Source organism: Phalacrocorax aristotelis, chromosome 13, assembly GCF_949628215.1.
Source record: "Phalacrocorax aristotelis chromosome 13, bGulAri2.1, whole genome shotgun sequence".
NCBI classification, from domain to species: Eukaryota; Metazoa; Chordata; class Aves; order Suliformes; family Phalacrocoracidae; genus Phalacrocorax; species Phalacrocorax aristotelis.
In genome coordinates, this window is record NC_134288.1 from 7760605 (window position 1) to 7776278 (window position 15674).

Genomic DNA, 15674 nt, shown 5'->3' on the forward strand with positions numbered 1-15674 from the left:
GCCTGATTGTTGCAATCAAGAACCCAAAATATCTGCCCTTCCTCTGCCGCAGGCAGCACTGGACATGCTTAAACACAGGCACAAACAGTAATTCAGGCAGAATACGAAACCGCTGAGTTTTTGTCTCCTTTCCCCTTTCCTTCCCCCTTCACCACCAGTCACTTCTGTCCCACAGGGGACACTATGGCAACGTGCCCAGAGAACCTGCTCCCAGACTCTCCCCTCCTGCCTGTCCTTCTGGCAATTTGAATTCACTTCTCAGCCCTAAACCTCAGGGTGTATCTTGGAGTAGTTTAACTTCCATGATTTGCCTATTCCCCCACTCTCCCCAGAGAGAGCCAGCCTGCTGCGCGCTGTCCTGCTCCACCACTGAAAACGCCCTTGTACCCTTCCAGCATCGTCAGTCACTGCGATGAAACACCAGGTTGAAAGACTGAACACTTCCAGGGGTTTCTGGATGCATTATTGAAGAGAAGCAGGACTGAGCTCCAGAGCAGAAACAACGGCACCGAGGTGACCTTGAGCCAGGCCACACACCACACTGCTGGGGAAAACAGCCTCGCTGTGCCCCTTTGTGGGGCTCCAGCTGTAGAGGGGAGCGGGGACAACCAACCTCGGCTTTAAGTAACTTTACTTGTGCGTGTTGAACAGCTGCGCCCCAGCTTCACATGCACAGACTCCAGGTTAACGCTCAGCGAGAGGCAGGGTGATTGTTAAAGACACTAAAAGGGAAAAATACTGCCTCTAGCAACACCTCCCAATGATTTTGAAGAGGGCACAAAACCAAAACATGAACAGAAACATGAGCAGACACCCTCTGCTGAAGCAGAAATAGCCTTTAAAAACAGTGGTGGCAAAGATAACTAGTGCTAAATATTTACATTTAAGAGCAAAGTATGTATTTTATCAGATTTACTGTAGGGAGAAAGAGGGGAAAGTAAAGAAAACCAAAACAGGGGCTGGGGTGGGGGAGGCAGGGATGCAGGATAGTGCTGGAAGAGAAAGGTGAAGGGGACAGTAGAGTACTAACCTGAGAAAAATTAGAAATCAGTTACATTTAATTTGAGAGTACAAGCCAATATCGCATGCTAAATAAGTGCATGACACTTAAGAGCAAAATAAGTTTCAGTTGTATTCTTATGTTAACTTATCTGGATTTATTTGAACTTTAAATCTTGAACTTCCTGGTTCTTAGTGTAAATTTTAGGTATAATTGGAATAAAAACTGCAGACAGTGATTAACTTCTAAAATGTCCAAGACTTCTCTAGCACAGAATACAAGGCCAACTATCTACATCTGCTACAATCTATTTTTATACAACTGCTTGTGATTCCTTGGCTTGCTGACCACTAACTTTTGAGCACATAAGTAAAAAAATCACAGTATTTTACTCAAACACGGTCGTTTAGCACGTGCGTACAGCTGACTCGGGAAGCAGACTTTGAGGGTTGTTTTTTTTTTAAAAAAAAAAAAAGTATTGAGGGGAGATAAGTGTAAATCAAATTATTCAGTCTTTAATCTGGTGGCATTTGACAGACATTTATTAATGCAAGTCTCAGCAACAAAATTTTTTATTTCAATATTTTCAACAGAAGGAATGTTACAGTTCTACACCACAAAGCCTGTACGATACACACTCCTTGTTTACGCTACCTCCAAATGCTTTGTGTATCAAACATTCTCAGAAACAACCTGTAGAGATGGCTCCACCATCTCTACTTCTGAGACAGCATCGCCCAAAAAACTGTTAGCCTGCTTCACACCCCTCTAAATTATTCCATCTGTAAAGCACAAATAACAAAATATATTTTTGCTTCTAAGAGCTTTGCTTATCCGCAGAAAAATAGAGCTGCTTAAGAGTGAGCTAGTTAGATTATGAAAGGGTTCACGCACACACCCGCACATTCTGGACCTCCCAACAAATTTGTGAGGAGGAAGCATTCACAAATTAATCCAGCTAAAAAGGAGCCAGATAGTGTTTAAGGAAAGCAGATCCATCCTATCCAAAATACTCATTCTTCGCTCTAGAGCGGGATGAGGACAGAGCTGGAGCTATGAAACACTTCTCTAAGTACTGGGACACATAAAGAATGAACCTTTCGAACACTGCAAAATTTCAGAACAAAAACTGAAACACTTTTTCCCCAAACATAGTGAAAACAACATACAGAGCTTGAATATCCACTGCACAAACCGAAAAACAAAGGGAGTTCATTCAATCTACAGTGCTTTTTTTAAGGTATTCAGATACTTTAGTGCGTTCTTTTTAGAACTAAGCTCGGAAACTATATTCCGTTTTTTATTTTATTAGAAAACTAAACTGTATGAGGCAAAGAAACATTTCATCAAACACACAACAGTGAAAACATGGCACTGACAAGGCATTTAACCCAACCATTATCACAAACTCTGATTCAGGATTCTCCATTGCTTTCAGTCAGGTGTACATCATTTCTGCCATGTGAGACATTTTCTTGGGAATATATAAGTAGTATTCCATGTATCCCGAAAGATCTTCGATAGTCACGTCATCCACAAAGGCTCGAGCTTGCTCAGAACAAGATCTGGGAGAACCTGACGAGGCTGCCCCACACGGGGATCGATTTTGAAGTGACTGGGCATGGACTCCTAGGACTGCCTTTTCGCATTCCGACAGGACGCTCCGTAAGCCAGAGAAAGAGTACACTTCCATGGTTCGCCACTGTTTGCACTGGCATTTCTTGTCCGTACAAGGGCACTGCTTGCCGTTGCTAAGCATGGATAAGGACTGGAAATCTGAGGTCTGGCTAGAATGCAAGCTAGTTTCAAAGGATGAGGAGGGAGCAGGGTAGTTCTCTCCCGAATTCTCCAAAGGCTCTTCAGCGGTGAAAGCTTCCAGAGGTTCAGTTCTGTCATCACCGGCCTCAAAGTGAGGATCGTGCCTGTCCTTTGTACCGCGATCTGCTGCAACAAAAATGTCTGAACTGATACTACCCTTTGACGTGTCGGCCTGCATTCTGTGTTTCAGCTGGTTGTTGGCTTTCATACTGCAATACGTAAACTTGGGAGGATGCAGGACAGGAGACTTGGAGCGCCTGCGACGTGGGACTCGTGCCGATCCTCTGGAAGGCTTTCTCACACACCTGCAGGGTTACAATAGGTGAGCAAGTAGGTAACTCCACAATCTACACCATAGCTCAGTCAGCTCTAAAATGTGGCTAAAAACATTTTAGATTTTTTTTCCCTGCTTAGAAAAATCAGGTGACTGGTCACCTACAACCTCTGACAGAACAGTGGAGGAGTGTGAAGAAACTGGGGCTCCCCCAAAGGAAAGGCACATACAAACAGCCCTTAATTAAAGGTACTTCTGCCCCGACCCCCCCAAACTTTTGTGTTAAGCAAATGATACTTTGTCATCCCAAACAGAACCGTAGTGCAGAACCCAGACATCAGTTGAAGCTGCTGGCAGAATTGCACTGAATATCCAGGTACTTTGATACAGAGATAAAATAACCCAAGATAGAGGTGAGAGGGGGTTACAAAGGTGTAAGACTTGAAGAAAAGGACTTCTGAGGAAATCAGTGGGAAAAAAAGTTTTAGGTACCCTCTCTAAGAGAAGAGGCAATCTTGTTTTTAAAATCTTTGATGAAAGCCCCTTAAAAAACATTATATCAAACAGTTATGGTAAAGTTTTGTAACAGAAAGGAGAAAAAAAGGTATGTTGAAGCAACTAACTAACAACAACTTTCATTAGAAACAGTATTGCAGCGCTAAATGTCCCAAACCAGAAACACGCGCACAGTGCTGTGAACGGTATGTTTTACCCATGCCACGCTTCCTTTGAGCAGACAGGCTGCTGCTTGGCTCCATCCACGGCTGCTCTCGTCGGTGTTCTGAGAACCGTCCCATCGCCCACAGACAGAGCTGCAGTACATCTGAGTAAAAAGGAAAATGCCATGTTACAGTAATGCCTGAACGTGCTGCTTCAGGGGCCTAGATTCAGCCTATTCGCTTTAGATACTTAGTGAAGTTTGCAGCCTTGACTTCCCCTATAGTCAGTGGTTAGAAACAGGATATTGCAGAGATTTATCTAACTGCTCTTACTATACTGACCTCAGTCAAGTGTCTAAAGATAGGTGAGATGAAATGAAAGGAGGCCAAAATGCCCAGGGGCTGATGTCATGCCCTGTTTGTACCAAAATGACACTTTAAAGGAATGTCAACTCTGGTTCCAAATGTTCTTGTCAGACAATAGTTGTTAAAGATAGACTCCTACTCATCTAAAATGCAAAGTCAGGAGCCCAGAGCAGCAGGCTGAGGAGTCAGTGGAGAAGTGGATGAGGTACAACAGACAAGGACAGATTACTAATTTATTTCTCATTTAATTTCTCATTATATTTCCCAGATAAACACGGAATGGAAAAAAACCATCTGGCCCCGGAGGTCCGGACAACAAACACGAATGCCTCAGCAAGTGAATCTGTATTTATGATGGCTGGATGTGCAATTTGGAACACGGGATAGGAAATTGTAAGAAATGAGGTTGAAAATCTAGCAGAAGAGCCCAAGTACTCTGCCCAAAGTTTATCTTAAGGGATTAGTCACAAGACTTGAGCTGTTCAAAACACATGCCTGCAAAACAAGATCTTTTTATGCCTGAGAAGATATCATCAGGTATTAACCCGACTTCCACATAGCCTGTCACTGGTAACACATCAAAAGCAGTACGCTTCATAAGCACAGTTCCTTGTTAGAGGACAACTATATTTTTTCCACGTTTACAGAAGACCTCCTGAAGTAGGCAAAACAAGTAGCAAAGCAAAATACATTTTAACATGCAGAGGAAGTCACAAGTTCACAGTATTGATACCTACGGAGATGAATGCACAAAGTAACGTTAATTATCAATGCAAAGCTTTCTCTCTGTCTGTGAATTCCCCAAAGACTTCAAGCAAACTACCTCACAAAGCGTTAGACTACAGAATTTTATTAACTCCTACTTTTCAGGAAGTTTAAAACTCCTACTTTTAAAGAAGACGCTTATACTACATGTCATCAGTATACCCAGTGTGTTATGGAATAAGTTTTTAGTATGTCTGCAGACATTTTACCCTACAAAATCCCCTGAAATCAGAAATGATCAGGGCTCATCTTTAGCCTGACAATTTCCAGAGAGACTACAAAGTGTTGGTGCTGCCCTTCAGACACTTTCCAAGCAAGTCTTCATGCACTACAGTAAAGGCTGACAACGTGGCTGAAGACACCAATGTTTACATGAAGGGACAAACAACTTCTGTATCACGCAAGGCGACTACCTTAAAGAGTTAAAGAGTGGATTCGCTGCTTTGGCGGAGTTGTTTCATGTTTTCATACAGCCACTGTGTAATTTCAGTTGGATATTGTATCAAAATTAGTCAATAATAAAGTACTGCTTTGCCTATTAAGACAGTTACAACAACTGCATTTCTCATGAAGCGACGCAGTTGTCTCCTCCTGGTAAGGAAACTTTCACCAAATGACATTTGTTTTGAGATTCAAAATAATAGAAAAGAAATACGTAATAAGAAACTGACAAATTACATAGTCCTGTTTGTTGCTCACTTACCCTGCTGCATCCACTCTCAGCTTTTTGAAGGCTGTTTGCAGACTCTCTTCCTCTTCATCTTTAGCCTCCAAGTCCATCGATGTGGTCTCAGTACGTAACCAATCGTGCCATATAGAACAAACTGAAATACAGAAATCTGAATTTGATACTGAGGTCTTGAATGCACATGGTCTCTACAAGACTGAAATGACAGGTGTAATGGATGCTCGTCCTTCCCCGGGCGGTCTTGCTGCCTTCTGACCAGACCTGCCTGGTACTTTCACACTGTGAACTCCAAACTCCGGATGTCTCAAAACAGGCACAGCCTGTATCAAAGGTAACGAAGCGTCCTTTTTTCCGCTGGGTGACAGAGGGGAAGATACGTTCTGTCCACCAGCAAAACCTCAATTCGCCCTGCGAGCCCAACACCGCCACACGGGCCCAGGACAGCTGGGCGCTGCCACCGCCGCGGGCGACTCGTCCCCGCCGCGCACCCCCCGTGACAGCGGGCAGCCCACCACGGGGGGAGGCACCGCCGCCGGGCCCGGAGCGGGACCGCGCTGCCCCCGCACCCCCCGCCTCCACAGGAGGCCCCACAGCCTGCTCCCCCGGGCCGCGGCTCCGCGCCCCCCGCACCCCCCGCGCCCTGTCAGGGCTCCCCCCGGGGCGGGAAGGCCCCTCTGCCGGTCCCCCGCCCCGCTGAGGGGGTGTGAAGGGGGGTTAGGGGGCTCCTGCGACTCCCCACCCCGCTAAGGGGGACTTTGGGGGAGGGTCCAGAGGGTCCCCCCGGGGGGGCGTCACTCACCGCCGCCTCCCCGCACAACAGGAAGTGAGGTCACCACCCCGCCGCGGGGACGCGCATGCGCAGCCGCCACTGCCCGCCCCCCGGCACCTCCCGTCTCCCACCCTACCGAGAGCGCGTGCGCGAGCGGTGCTAGCTCCGCCCTCGCCCGGCCACCGTCGGTTCCGGTGGAGGGGGCGTGGCCTCGCCGGGCGGCGGGAGGCGGCCGGGCCGGGCCGGGCTCCGGGACGATCGCGGTGAGTGTGGAGTGGGTGGCGGGGCACCCTCCCCTCCCCTTCCTGCTCCCCCTCCGGCCGGCAGCGCCGCCATCTCTTCGGAGGAGCCGCTCCCTTCGCGGAGGCAGGGGGCACCGGGGAAGCCCCGGCGGGGCGCGGGGGTTGTGCTGAGTCACCTCCGCCAGGGCCGGCCCGAGCGGCGGTGCCGGGGTGTCCGCCGGGCCCCGCCTCAGCGCCGTGGGGTGACGGGCAGGTGCCGCCGGGCCGGGCCGCTCCGCGGGGCCGGGGCCGGGGCCGGGCGAGCACGGCAGGCCTGAAGCCCCGTGGGGCTCCTGGAGGGCGGCTGCGAGGACCCCCCGGTGCCCCTCGGCCCGTGTGCCGACCCGCGGCGGGCGGTAGGCCGCAGCCCTGCCCGCTGCTCCTCTGAGGGTCTCGGCCTCAGCGGCCGGGGACCTTTAATCCCTTCGCGTCCCCGTCTTTAAAGCCCGGGGACGGGCGTGTGCGCCGTTACCGTCGTGACTCTGTGAAGTGGGTGTCCTGCGGTGCGCCAGGCTGGGTCGGTGCTCCGGTAGTGCCGGAGAACAGCTGAAAATAAAACGAGAAAGGGTGGATGTGTGTTTTCCTAGGAGGCAAAGAACATCAGTTTCAATGCGTTTTTTGACACAACATGAAACTTTGGTTTTTCATAGTAATGCATTTTTTCTTTATATCAGTGCTAGCTGGCTGGCGCCTCTAAAATGCTTAAGCCTGTTCTTAGTTATTACAGAGTGAGTGGGGTTTGTCTGAATAAATTCTACATAATTTTGAGGGTTTACTGTGTTAGTGATGAAGGGCAGCACGATGAAATATTTAGTCTAAAACTGGTAGTATGTTTTGAATAATGTACAATGATTTAAAAGCTCTTCACCCTTGTCTTCTTGCTAAGGTTATGTTATACAGGGGTTTGGTGTTTAAAAAAAAGTGGTAGGCTGAACTTTTTACTTTAAAGAATCCTCTTTGTGGGTCAGGGAAAAATCTTACTGAAGTGCAGACCATATGCTTCACCAGCCCAGTATTATTTAACTGAGAGAGCATATAAAACAGTAACTTGCTCAGACGAGCATCATGTTGTCAGTCTGTGTTAGCTTCCTCCCCTCATGTTTACGAGCTGTCTGACTCACTGGACGAGGTGTGCCTTGAAGTTGTTATGATACATTATCCTTCTGCATGTGTCATAACAGCTGTCTGCAATACAGGGCATCCAGATGAAATCATAGCAGAGCGAGCCACCGGAACAACAGCGGGGAGAGCTGCCATCTCCACCTGGAATGAGGTTGTGAGGGGACAGAAGTTACCGCTCTGTCTCTGCATTACTAACTGAGCTGCAGAGGTTCAGATTACTCCTCTCTCTCCACAGAGACCTTTTATTTTCCAAGTGACAGAAGTCTGGAGCTTAGTTGGTAAAAATAGTACTAACGTAGCCACTATTGCTGTACTAGTACGTAGAGTTAGTGCTCCGTATAAGCATGTTCTTGTTACAAGAGCTGTTACCACTTGCTGGGTTTGGATAGTTACCTTTGTAAAGGTTTCTTAGAGCTTCAGGAAGGCACAGCACATCACAGGATGGTGAGGTTGGCAGGGATCCCTGGAGGCCCAGCCCCCCTGCTCATGCAGAGCCACCCCAAGCCAGTTGCCCAGGGCCATGTCCAGGGAGCCCTTGGGTATCTCCAAGGAGGGAGACTCCAGAGCCTCCCTGGGCAGCCTGTGCTGGTCTTCAGTCACCCTCATGGCAAATAAGTGTTTCCTTGTGCTCGGACAGCACCTCCTGTGTTTCAGTGTGAGCCCATGGCCTTTGGTCCTGTCACTGGGCACCACTGAGAAGCGCCTGGCTCTGTCTCCTTTGTACCCACCTTTCAGGTATTTATATACATTGATGAGATCCCTCCTGAACCTTTTCTTCTCTTGGCTGAACGGTCCCAGGTCTCTCAGCCTTTCCTCATAGAGATGCTCCAGTCCCTTTGTCATCTTAGTGGCCCTTCACCGTGTTCTCTCCAGCACATCGGTGTCTTCTTGTAGTGGGGAGCCCAGTGCTGGACATGGCACTCCCGCTGTAGCCTCACCAGTGCTGAACAGAAGGAAGGATCAGCTCCCTCGACCTGCAGCCCAGGATACCGTTAGTCCTTTTGCCACAAGGGCACATTGTTGGCTCGTGTCCATCTTTGTGTCTACTGGGACCGCTGGGGCCTTTTCTGCAAAGCTGTACTTGGCACATAGGCTTGGTCTTCCTCAGGGGCAGGGCTCTGCCCTTCCCCTTGTTGAAGTTCATGAGGTTTCTGTTGACCTCTTTCCCCAGCTTGCTGAGGTCCCTCTGGTGTATCAGCCACTCATTCCAGTTTGGTGTCATCAGCAAACTTGTTGAAGGTACACTGCTGCCACATCATCCAGATCATTAATAAAGGTGTTAAACAGGACTGGGTGCAGTATTGTCCCCCAGGGTATACCACTAATTGCTGACCTTCAACTAGACTTTGTGCCACTGATCACCACCCTCTGGGCCTGGCCGTTCAGCCACGTTTCAGCCCACCTCACTGACTGATCGTCCAGCCTATGCTCATCACCTTCTCTGTGAGGGTCTTGTGGGAGACAGTGTCAAAAGCCTTCCTGAAGTCCAGGTAGAAAATATCCACTGCTCTCCTCTTGTCTACCAAACCAGTCTCATTGTAGAATGTTGTCAAGTATGATGACCTTGTAATTTAAAAAAGAAAAAAAAAGTGAGAAGATGATCTCGTCACAACCCATACGGTATGGCCAAAGGGTCGTGCAGCAATGGCCCCCACGCCAAATGGCCCTGTTTTCCCAGAAGCAGTCAAGGCAGAAGCGTTAAATGAAGCAGGCTAATCAGCCAGGTAAATGGCAACAAATACTGAGCTTGAGGTGGTCTGGTGTAGAGCTGAAACTGGTTACTGTCAGTGGTTTCTGCTCAGCAAAAGCAAAGCCTGTGCTAAGGAAGCAAACCTTTATCAAGTATTTTTTTAGCAGAAGCGTGGCTAGTGTAGGATGTGCATGTGATTGCAGAACTGTGAGGCATGTAAGTGTGTCACATTTAGAAAGATTTGAGATTCCTTTGTAGCTAGATTCAATGATGGCCAGGGTAGGTTTAAAAAAAAAAGAGCATCAGCCAGTTTTTATCAATTCCTTTTTTTATTTAAAACAAGGCTTACTGTTTGCTGTTTGTACTCTTACTTGCATTTGTACTTGTTCAGGAGGTGATATCAGAAAACTTTAATGGCTGTTTGCAATCAAAATACCATATTCTGATAAGATTGTGTAACTCTTGCTGGGATCTGGACATAAGATCAAGAAGTTTTGTTTAGCTTAAAACTTTATCTTATTTTAAGAAAAATCTCTTGGTTTTGGTCTTTTTAAGTATATATGTAACATCAAGTCCCAAAGTTGGAAATAGCAGTTATAGAAAGTCAACTGTTTTTAATGGTGGTGTTCCTTCTCACCTTTCACCTCTTCTGGATTTTTTCTGGTAACACTGTAAGACAAACAGAAGAGTCTGTCTAGACTGTAATGGATGTGCAAGGCATTTTTGACACCAAATTTTACTTTAAATTGCTAATTTACCTATGCAGTTGTACAAGGGACTCTTTGTTCCATTCTTGGGTATCATAAAGCTTGTTCTGAATCAACTTTCAAAAATGTTTTACCAGAATGACCTCAGCTTTGTGTGCTCAGTGTGCTATTTCGAGTTTATGTATTATGATGCTGCTGGGCAACTAATGTTTTTACCAAGGCATTGGTCCTTAGTTTCATATGTCGTTTTTCTGCTTGTAGCAGTACATGGTATCTCTGTCACCTTCTGGCCATCCCAATAATGAAAACAGAAGCTAAGGATGGAGAAGAGGAAAGCCTGCAGACAGCATTCAAGAAACTAAGGGTTGACACAGCTGGGTAAGTAACACCACAGGGAGGTACAGAGTTATCGTATTGCAAACTCAAAGGGAACACCCCTGCTGTAAAATTTGAAGGAATGAGGTAATTGCAGAAGGTTAGGCACTGAACTCCTTTGTTCTACTCAAACCGAAATAAATTCACTAGCTGTAGACTGCACTTCTCAAGGAATTGTAATTTGTGTGATCACTGCACTTCCCAACAGGCTTGAAACAAACCTAATGATAGTCAGCAGCTGACAATGTGCTTTGGCATGAATCTGCTGCCAGAGGTTATGTCCAACTCTGCTGTTGAAGTTAGCATATTGTCATGGCTCTGAAGGCCTGTAGTAAGAATAAACTCCCGTCTTTTCCCAGGAGAGAAAAGTTCTTTCCATGTCAGTAAGGGAGAGCATTAGATTTAGTGCATGATTCCCACACAAACTATTTTCATGCTGTCACTTATAAATTTCCTATTTATATAACCAAAATCACTAAATGGGAAAGAATGCTTTTTGTGTTGTCTTGTTTTGTGGGAGATCTGACACGTGGCGCTTACCTTCCCTGTCCCAGGCATCAGAACACAAGTAGCATGTGTCTTCTGCTGGGGATGATAATTTTTATTGGAAATTTAAAAAAAATGCTTCTACATAGTGTTTTTTCTGCTGACAAATATGCACTGTTGCGTATTACTTGTATAGTGCTGTGTTTCAGTAAGCTGTTGTCAGTGATGCAGTTATGCTGGTAACTGAAATGAAATTGTAGGTAAGGCAGTATGTAATTACCAAGGTGTTAACTAGAACTAGCATAGAACTTAGATCATGATTAGATGGGCTTCTAAAGTTATCCTTCATTTAAGTAATTAAACTAGTTAGAAATTAATCACCATGCAAATGGCTCTCACTTCTTCAGTATCCCTAGTCCCACCCCCCAGTCAGCCATTCTTAATTACTTAGGCGTTTTTACTGTTGGCCTTCAATTTTCTGCTCTGTTGATTGTCCTTTAAATTGAAAATAGCAGATGTTTGACTAAGTTTGGACTCTATCCGTTAACCCTATCCTAGATCAGTGTGTGGGTACTTACGTTCACTTTTCAGGGAACCCATCCTGCTTACAAACTAATTTAATACAGGATTTGGAAAACAATTTCCTTGTGAATTCCAGTCTAATATGCGAAGTCACAACTTGTAATAATCCCAAGAACAATTTTTCCAGCTTCTTAAAAATGGGAGTTTAGGATTAATTTATAGCACCGGAAAAATTAGTCAATCTTCTAAGGTCCCTAGCTTGAGCAGAAGTTGAAGATCTGACACAACTCTGTTGCTCAAGTGATTGAACATGCAATAGTATGAAGAGTTTTAGCTTATGTTGCCCTAGACAGAGGCTTAAGTGTTCTTCAGTTAAACAAAGTCTATTTATGTCCAAAGAACATTTATTTTTAGGGAAGAATGGCTTATTTGTCTCTGGAAAAAGAGACGTGTTTCTTCAGTGATGGTGTTTTTCCCCTCCTCTCTCCCGGGAAGCTGAAATTTAGCCATTGTGTGTGCTTCGTCATTGACATGTGGAGTTCGGATTTGCAGTCTAGTTGCTGAATGGCATCATGTTTGGTGAAAGACTCTGTTATCCAAACCTTTGAGACAGAAATGTGTAAACACTATCTTTCTGAGTCTTCTTCATGGGCAGGTCTTTTAAGACATATTGTAAATAATTTGGAGCAGTCCTTTCTGGGAAAGAAGAGTCATAAGGTTTTTTTTTTTCACATTTATAATGCTAACCAGTCTAGGATATTAACTTTTCATTCTGTCTTTCACAGGTCTACTGCTTCTGTATCTGTGGGTGAAGGGACAAGTCCAAGAGCACTAGTTAGAACAGTGGCAGATGAAACCAAACCTAAGAATGTGTGTACTTCTAAGGAAACCTGGCATGGGTAAGAGGAGTTTGGGATTATCAGACTACTTCAAATGATACTGCATTGAAAGGGAATTCTCAATAGACAAGGTTTCTAGTAACCTCACCCCTCAACAAGGGACCCAAATTTTATTTATTAAGGGTCTACACCACCTTTCCTGTTCGTATGTGACTACTATTCTTATTTACAATTATGTGAAGTGAAAGGAGATGCTGTTCAGCTGTAGGTTGATCAACATTATAGATGTTTCTTAATATAAACGTGAACTGCTGTGTTTGAGTCAGACAGTCATGAATGCATCTCTTTAAGTCGTTTGACGTTGCAGAAGCTATCACTGTGCCTTGGGAACTAAATTAAAATAAAGAATTGGTTTCTGGAGTGTCTACACAGAACTTCACGCTCATCTCCCACTGAAACAAAACCACCCTTTGCTCTTGATTCATTAGTTTCATGCCATATTCTCATGCTTTGTCCTTCTCTTAGAGGTAATTTTGTGACGTCTCACATGCTTTACTGATTTTCTAATCTTGAAAGCAGACCCTTGTGGTTTAATTTCTCAGGTGTTCCTTTCATATTCTGTACAGCTCCTTGACTAGAACAAAGTCAAATTCCGAGATAGCAAAATACCCTGAGTAAATATTTGGAGCTTAAAGCTCTTGCGTGCAATATACATGCAGTAGAGATTTTGCCCAACGCTATTTGTAATCCAGCACTAAGTCTTTTAGTGAATCTTCAATCCCTGTTGTATCTTCCCCTGGTAGGTCTATGAAGAAGCCTTCAAGAGGAGTTGTGAGAACCCAGCGTCGCAGGCGTTCCAAGTCTCCAATTCTTCATCCTCCAAAGTTTATCCACTGCAGCACAAAATCACATTCCACGTGCAACCAACTAGTGCACAAGAGCCAGACTGATGCCGTGGACGGCAGCAGTGGGCTTGGGATGCCAGTCCCAAAGGATGTTTGTGCACATGAACGATGCAGTATTGCTCCTGATGTTGGCCAGAAGGGAGCTGATGTTGAGTCTTTGGGAGCTTCTGTTACACAGTCGGCATCAGAGAACAGACAGAACTCTCCAGCTGCCGTTTCTCTAGTATCCAAAGCAAGCCTAAAGACTACGGAGCTTTCTGACTTTCAGTCTATGTCCAAGCTGAACACAAATAAGCCGTGTGCGTGTGCAGATAAAGCCTGTCAGTGTAAACGATGGCAAGATATGGAAGTGTACAAATTCTCTGGCTTGCAGAACACCCTTCCGTTGGCACCTGATAGAAGAACAGTTTCTGAGGATCACTCCCAGTCTTTGCCACCAAGAACTCCCTCAAGTTCTCCACGCTCTTGCTCTGAGCAAGCCAGGGCCTTTGTGGATGACGTGACTATCGAAGATCTTTCAGGATACATGGAATATTACTTGTATATTCCAAAGAAGATGTCTCACATGGCAGAAATGATGTACACCTGACAGCAATGAGCACTAAAAACAGAAGGGTGGGTGGTTTAAATCTGCCCTCCGTCACACTCATGTGAGATGCAACCCACTCCCTGCTCACTGTGCTTGCAATAAAAACACTTTGCATCTTAGCTAATGTTCATTATTTAAGCTGGACAAATAGTTTAGCTTAAGCATTATAGTTTACGCTTGGAATAGATAATGAAGTAAACACAGTGAATGTGTTCAGAGCATACCTGCCTATGCTTAAGTGACCTAACGCTTGGGAAATTCTACTTTGTTTTCAAAGTCCTCCCATTTCAGTTTGCTGGAAGAGAAAAGTCTCTGGATTGCTTGGTGATTAGAGCTCTTATTGTGAGAAACCCGGTGTAATTCAGCTTCTCTGAAATTGTTTTGATCTCAGGTTGTTAACACTTGTGGTTTGGGACGCTTGTGCCTCTGATTTTATTTCATAAAGGAGTGACCACCCCCTGTCCTCTTCCTGGTACTATTACCACCCTAGGCAAATTCAGGAGGGAGAGTTGTCTTTTCTTGGGTTGGAGACATTGTTAATTCTTTGTGCCTAAAGAGGCTTTATTTCTGATCAGCTGAACGGGGGCATCCTCCTGCCCTACTTTTGGTCATGTTAATGTAGCCAGATGCTCTTGGGTTAAATTAACATTTGCTTGCAAGGCTGCCTGGTGAGAAAAGAAACTTGGACAATAAAAGCGCGAGATTGTTTCAAGAGGTTGTTCTGATTTCTGTAGTGTTGGTTAGTGGAAAATATAAAGCAAGCTTTTGAATTTTTGTTGGAAGTTCAACAGGCCTTAGAGACTTGTCTAAGGTGGGAGAAGTACCCTGCTTTCTTAAGGGGCATTGCTTCAGCTAACCAAAGGAAAAATGAGATGATGGACTCTTCAGTGTGTTTTTATGAGGGCCAAAACAGCATTTGCTCACTTCAGTGGTCTTAATCCGTGCACTCCGGTGGGTTTTTTGGGTTGGTTTTTTTTGTTTTTTTTGTTTTTGTTTTTTTTAACTTTTTTCAGCCTGCTCTATGACACTAAGTACAGCCCTTCAAGTATTAAGACCCTAGACTTGAGTGAACAGTTGTCAGCCACAGTAGGGAAATCTTGAGCACTGTGTTTTCTTTCTCCTCCCCTCCAGTCTTTTTACTAAACCATCGTCACCTTAGATGCCTTTTCCAGCTTTTCATTCTTCCTGAAATTTACTTTTGCAGAAACAAGCAGCTTGCTTTGTGTGCATCAGCACAATCTGTCTTTTATAAGTATGTGTATAGCAAAGGAGCATCCCATCAAATAATATGATTTGTTGAGGGAGAGATGATTTGTGTTAAGTTTGTCTTTACTTATTTGCAGTACCCAAAATTCTCTGACCTGTAAGGTCTGGAGAAGAAATGGAGACAAACGTTTCCCTGTGAAATCCTTTGATGTCACTCTTGGGGGTTTTTGTAATTTCTGTGGCAGTACTTAGCATCTTAGAACTGAGCGGCTATGCAAATTTACCTGTTTTGTCAGTTCTGAAGTGTCATCTACCCCTTGCAGAGTGTACTTGGGTTCCACATCTCCCTTCCATTTCCCTGCTCTTAAATATAGCTGTATTTCTGCCACCCATGTTCTGAGTTCAAGACAATTGTTTGGTAACTGTTGGCTGCAATACTGGGCTGCAAAGTGCAAAATGACCTTACTTCTCAAATAATTATTCTTTACTCTTCCCAAATGCTTGCAGGCAGCAGCCACGGCGCTGTCGAGGGGCTGAGAATGCCTTTCAAGACCACGCGGCTTTTCACCGTTTCTGTCACTAGTCACCACAGCCTGTCACTAGTCACCAAACC

General features: G+C 45.2%; 2 protein-coding genes across 3 annotated transcripts; one reads left to right on the forward strand and one right to left on the reverse strand.

The window, feature by feature from the left end:
• Positions 1 to 1556: 1556 nt before the first annotated feature.
• Positions 1557 to 6468, reverse strand: LOC142064017 (oxidative stress-responsive serine-rich protein 1-like). Its single transcript, XM_075108527.1, has 4 exons — positions 6370 to 6468; positions 5586 to 5706; positions 3805 to 3915; positions 1557 to 3123 (listed from the first exon to the last, which is right to left on the reverse strand). Exons 2-4 carry the CDS (start codon positions 5660 to 5662, stop codon positions 2439 to 2441), a joined length of 873 nt encoding a protein of 290 aa, XP_074964628.1. The 5' UTR covers positions 5663 to 5706; positions 6370 to 6468; the 3' UTR covers positions 1557 to 2438.
• An 8-nt stretch (positions 6469 to 6476) lies between these two features.
• LOC142064015 (oxidative stress-responsive serine-rich protein 1-like) lies at positions 6477 to 14567 on the forward strand. Of its 2 annotated transcripts, none has more exons than XM_075108525.1 (4): positions 6477 to 6602; positions 10401 to 10517; positions 12308 to 12421; positions 13165 to 14567. In XM_075108525.1, exons 2-4 carry the CDS (start codon positions 10441 to 10443, stop codon positions 13853 to 13855), a joined length of 882 nt encoding a protein of 293 aa, XP_074964626.1. In that variant the 5' UTR covers positions 6477 to 6602; positions 10401 to 10440; the 3' UTR covers positions 13856 to 14567. The 2 variants fall into 2 exon arrangements, with proteins under 2 accessions (XP_074964626.1, XP_074964627.1); XM_075108526.1 differs by having other exon boundaries at positions 6526 to 6602; positions 10404 to 10517.
• The last annotated feature ends 1107 nt before the right edge of the window (positions 14568 to 15674 follow it).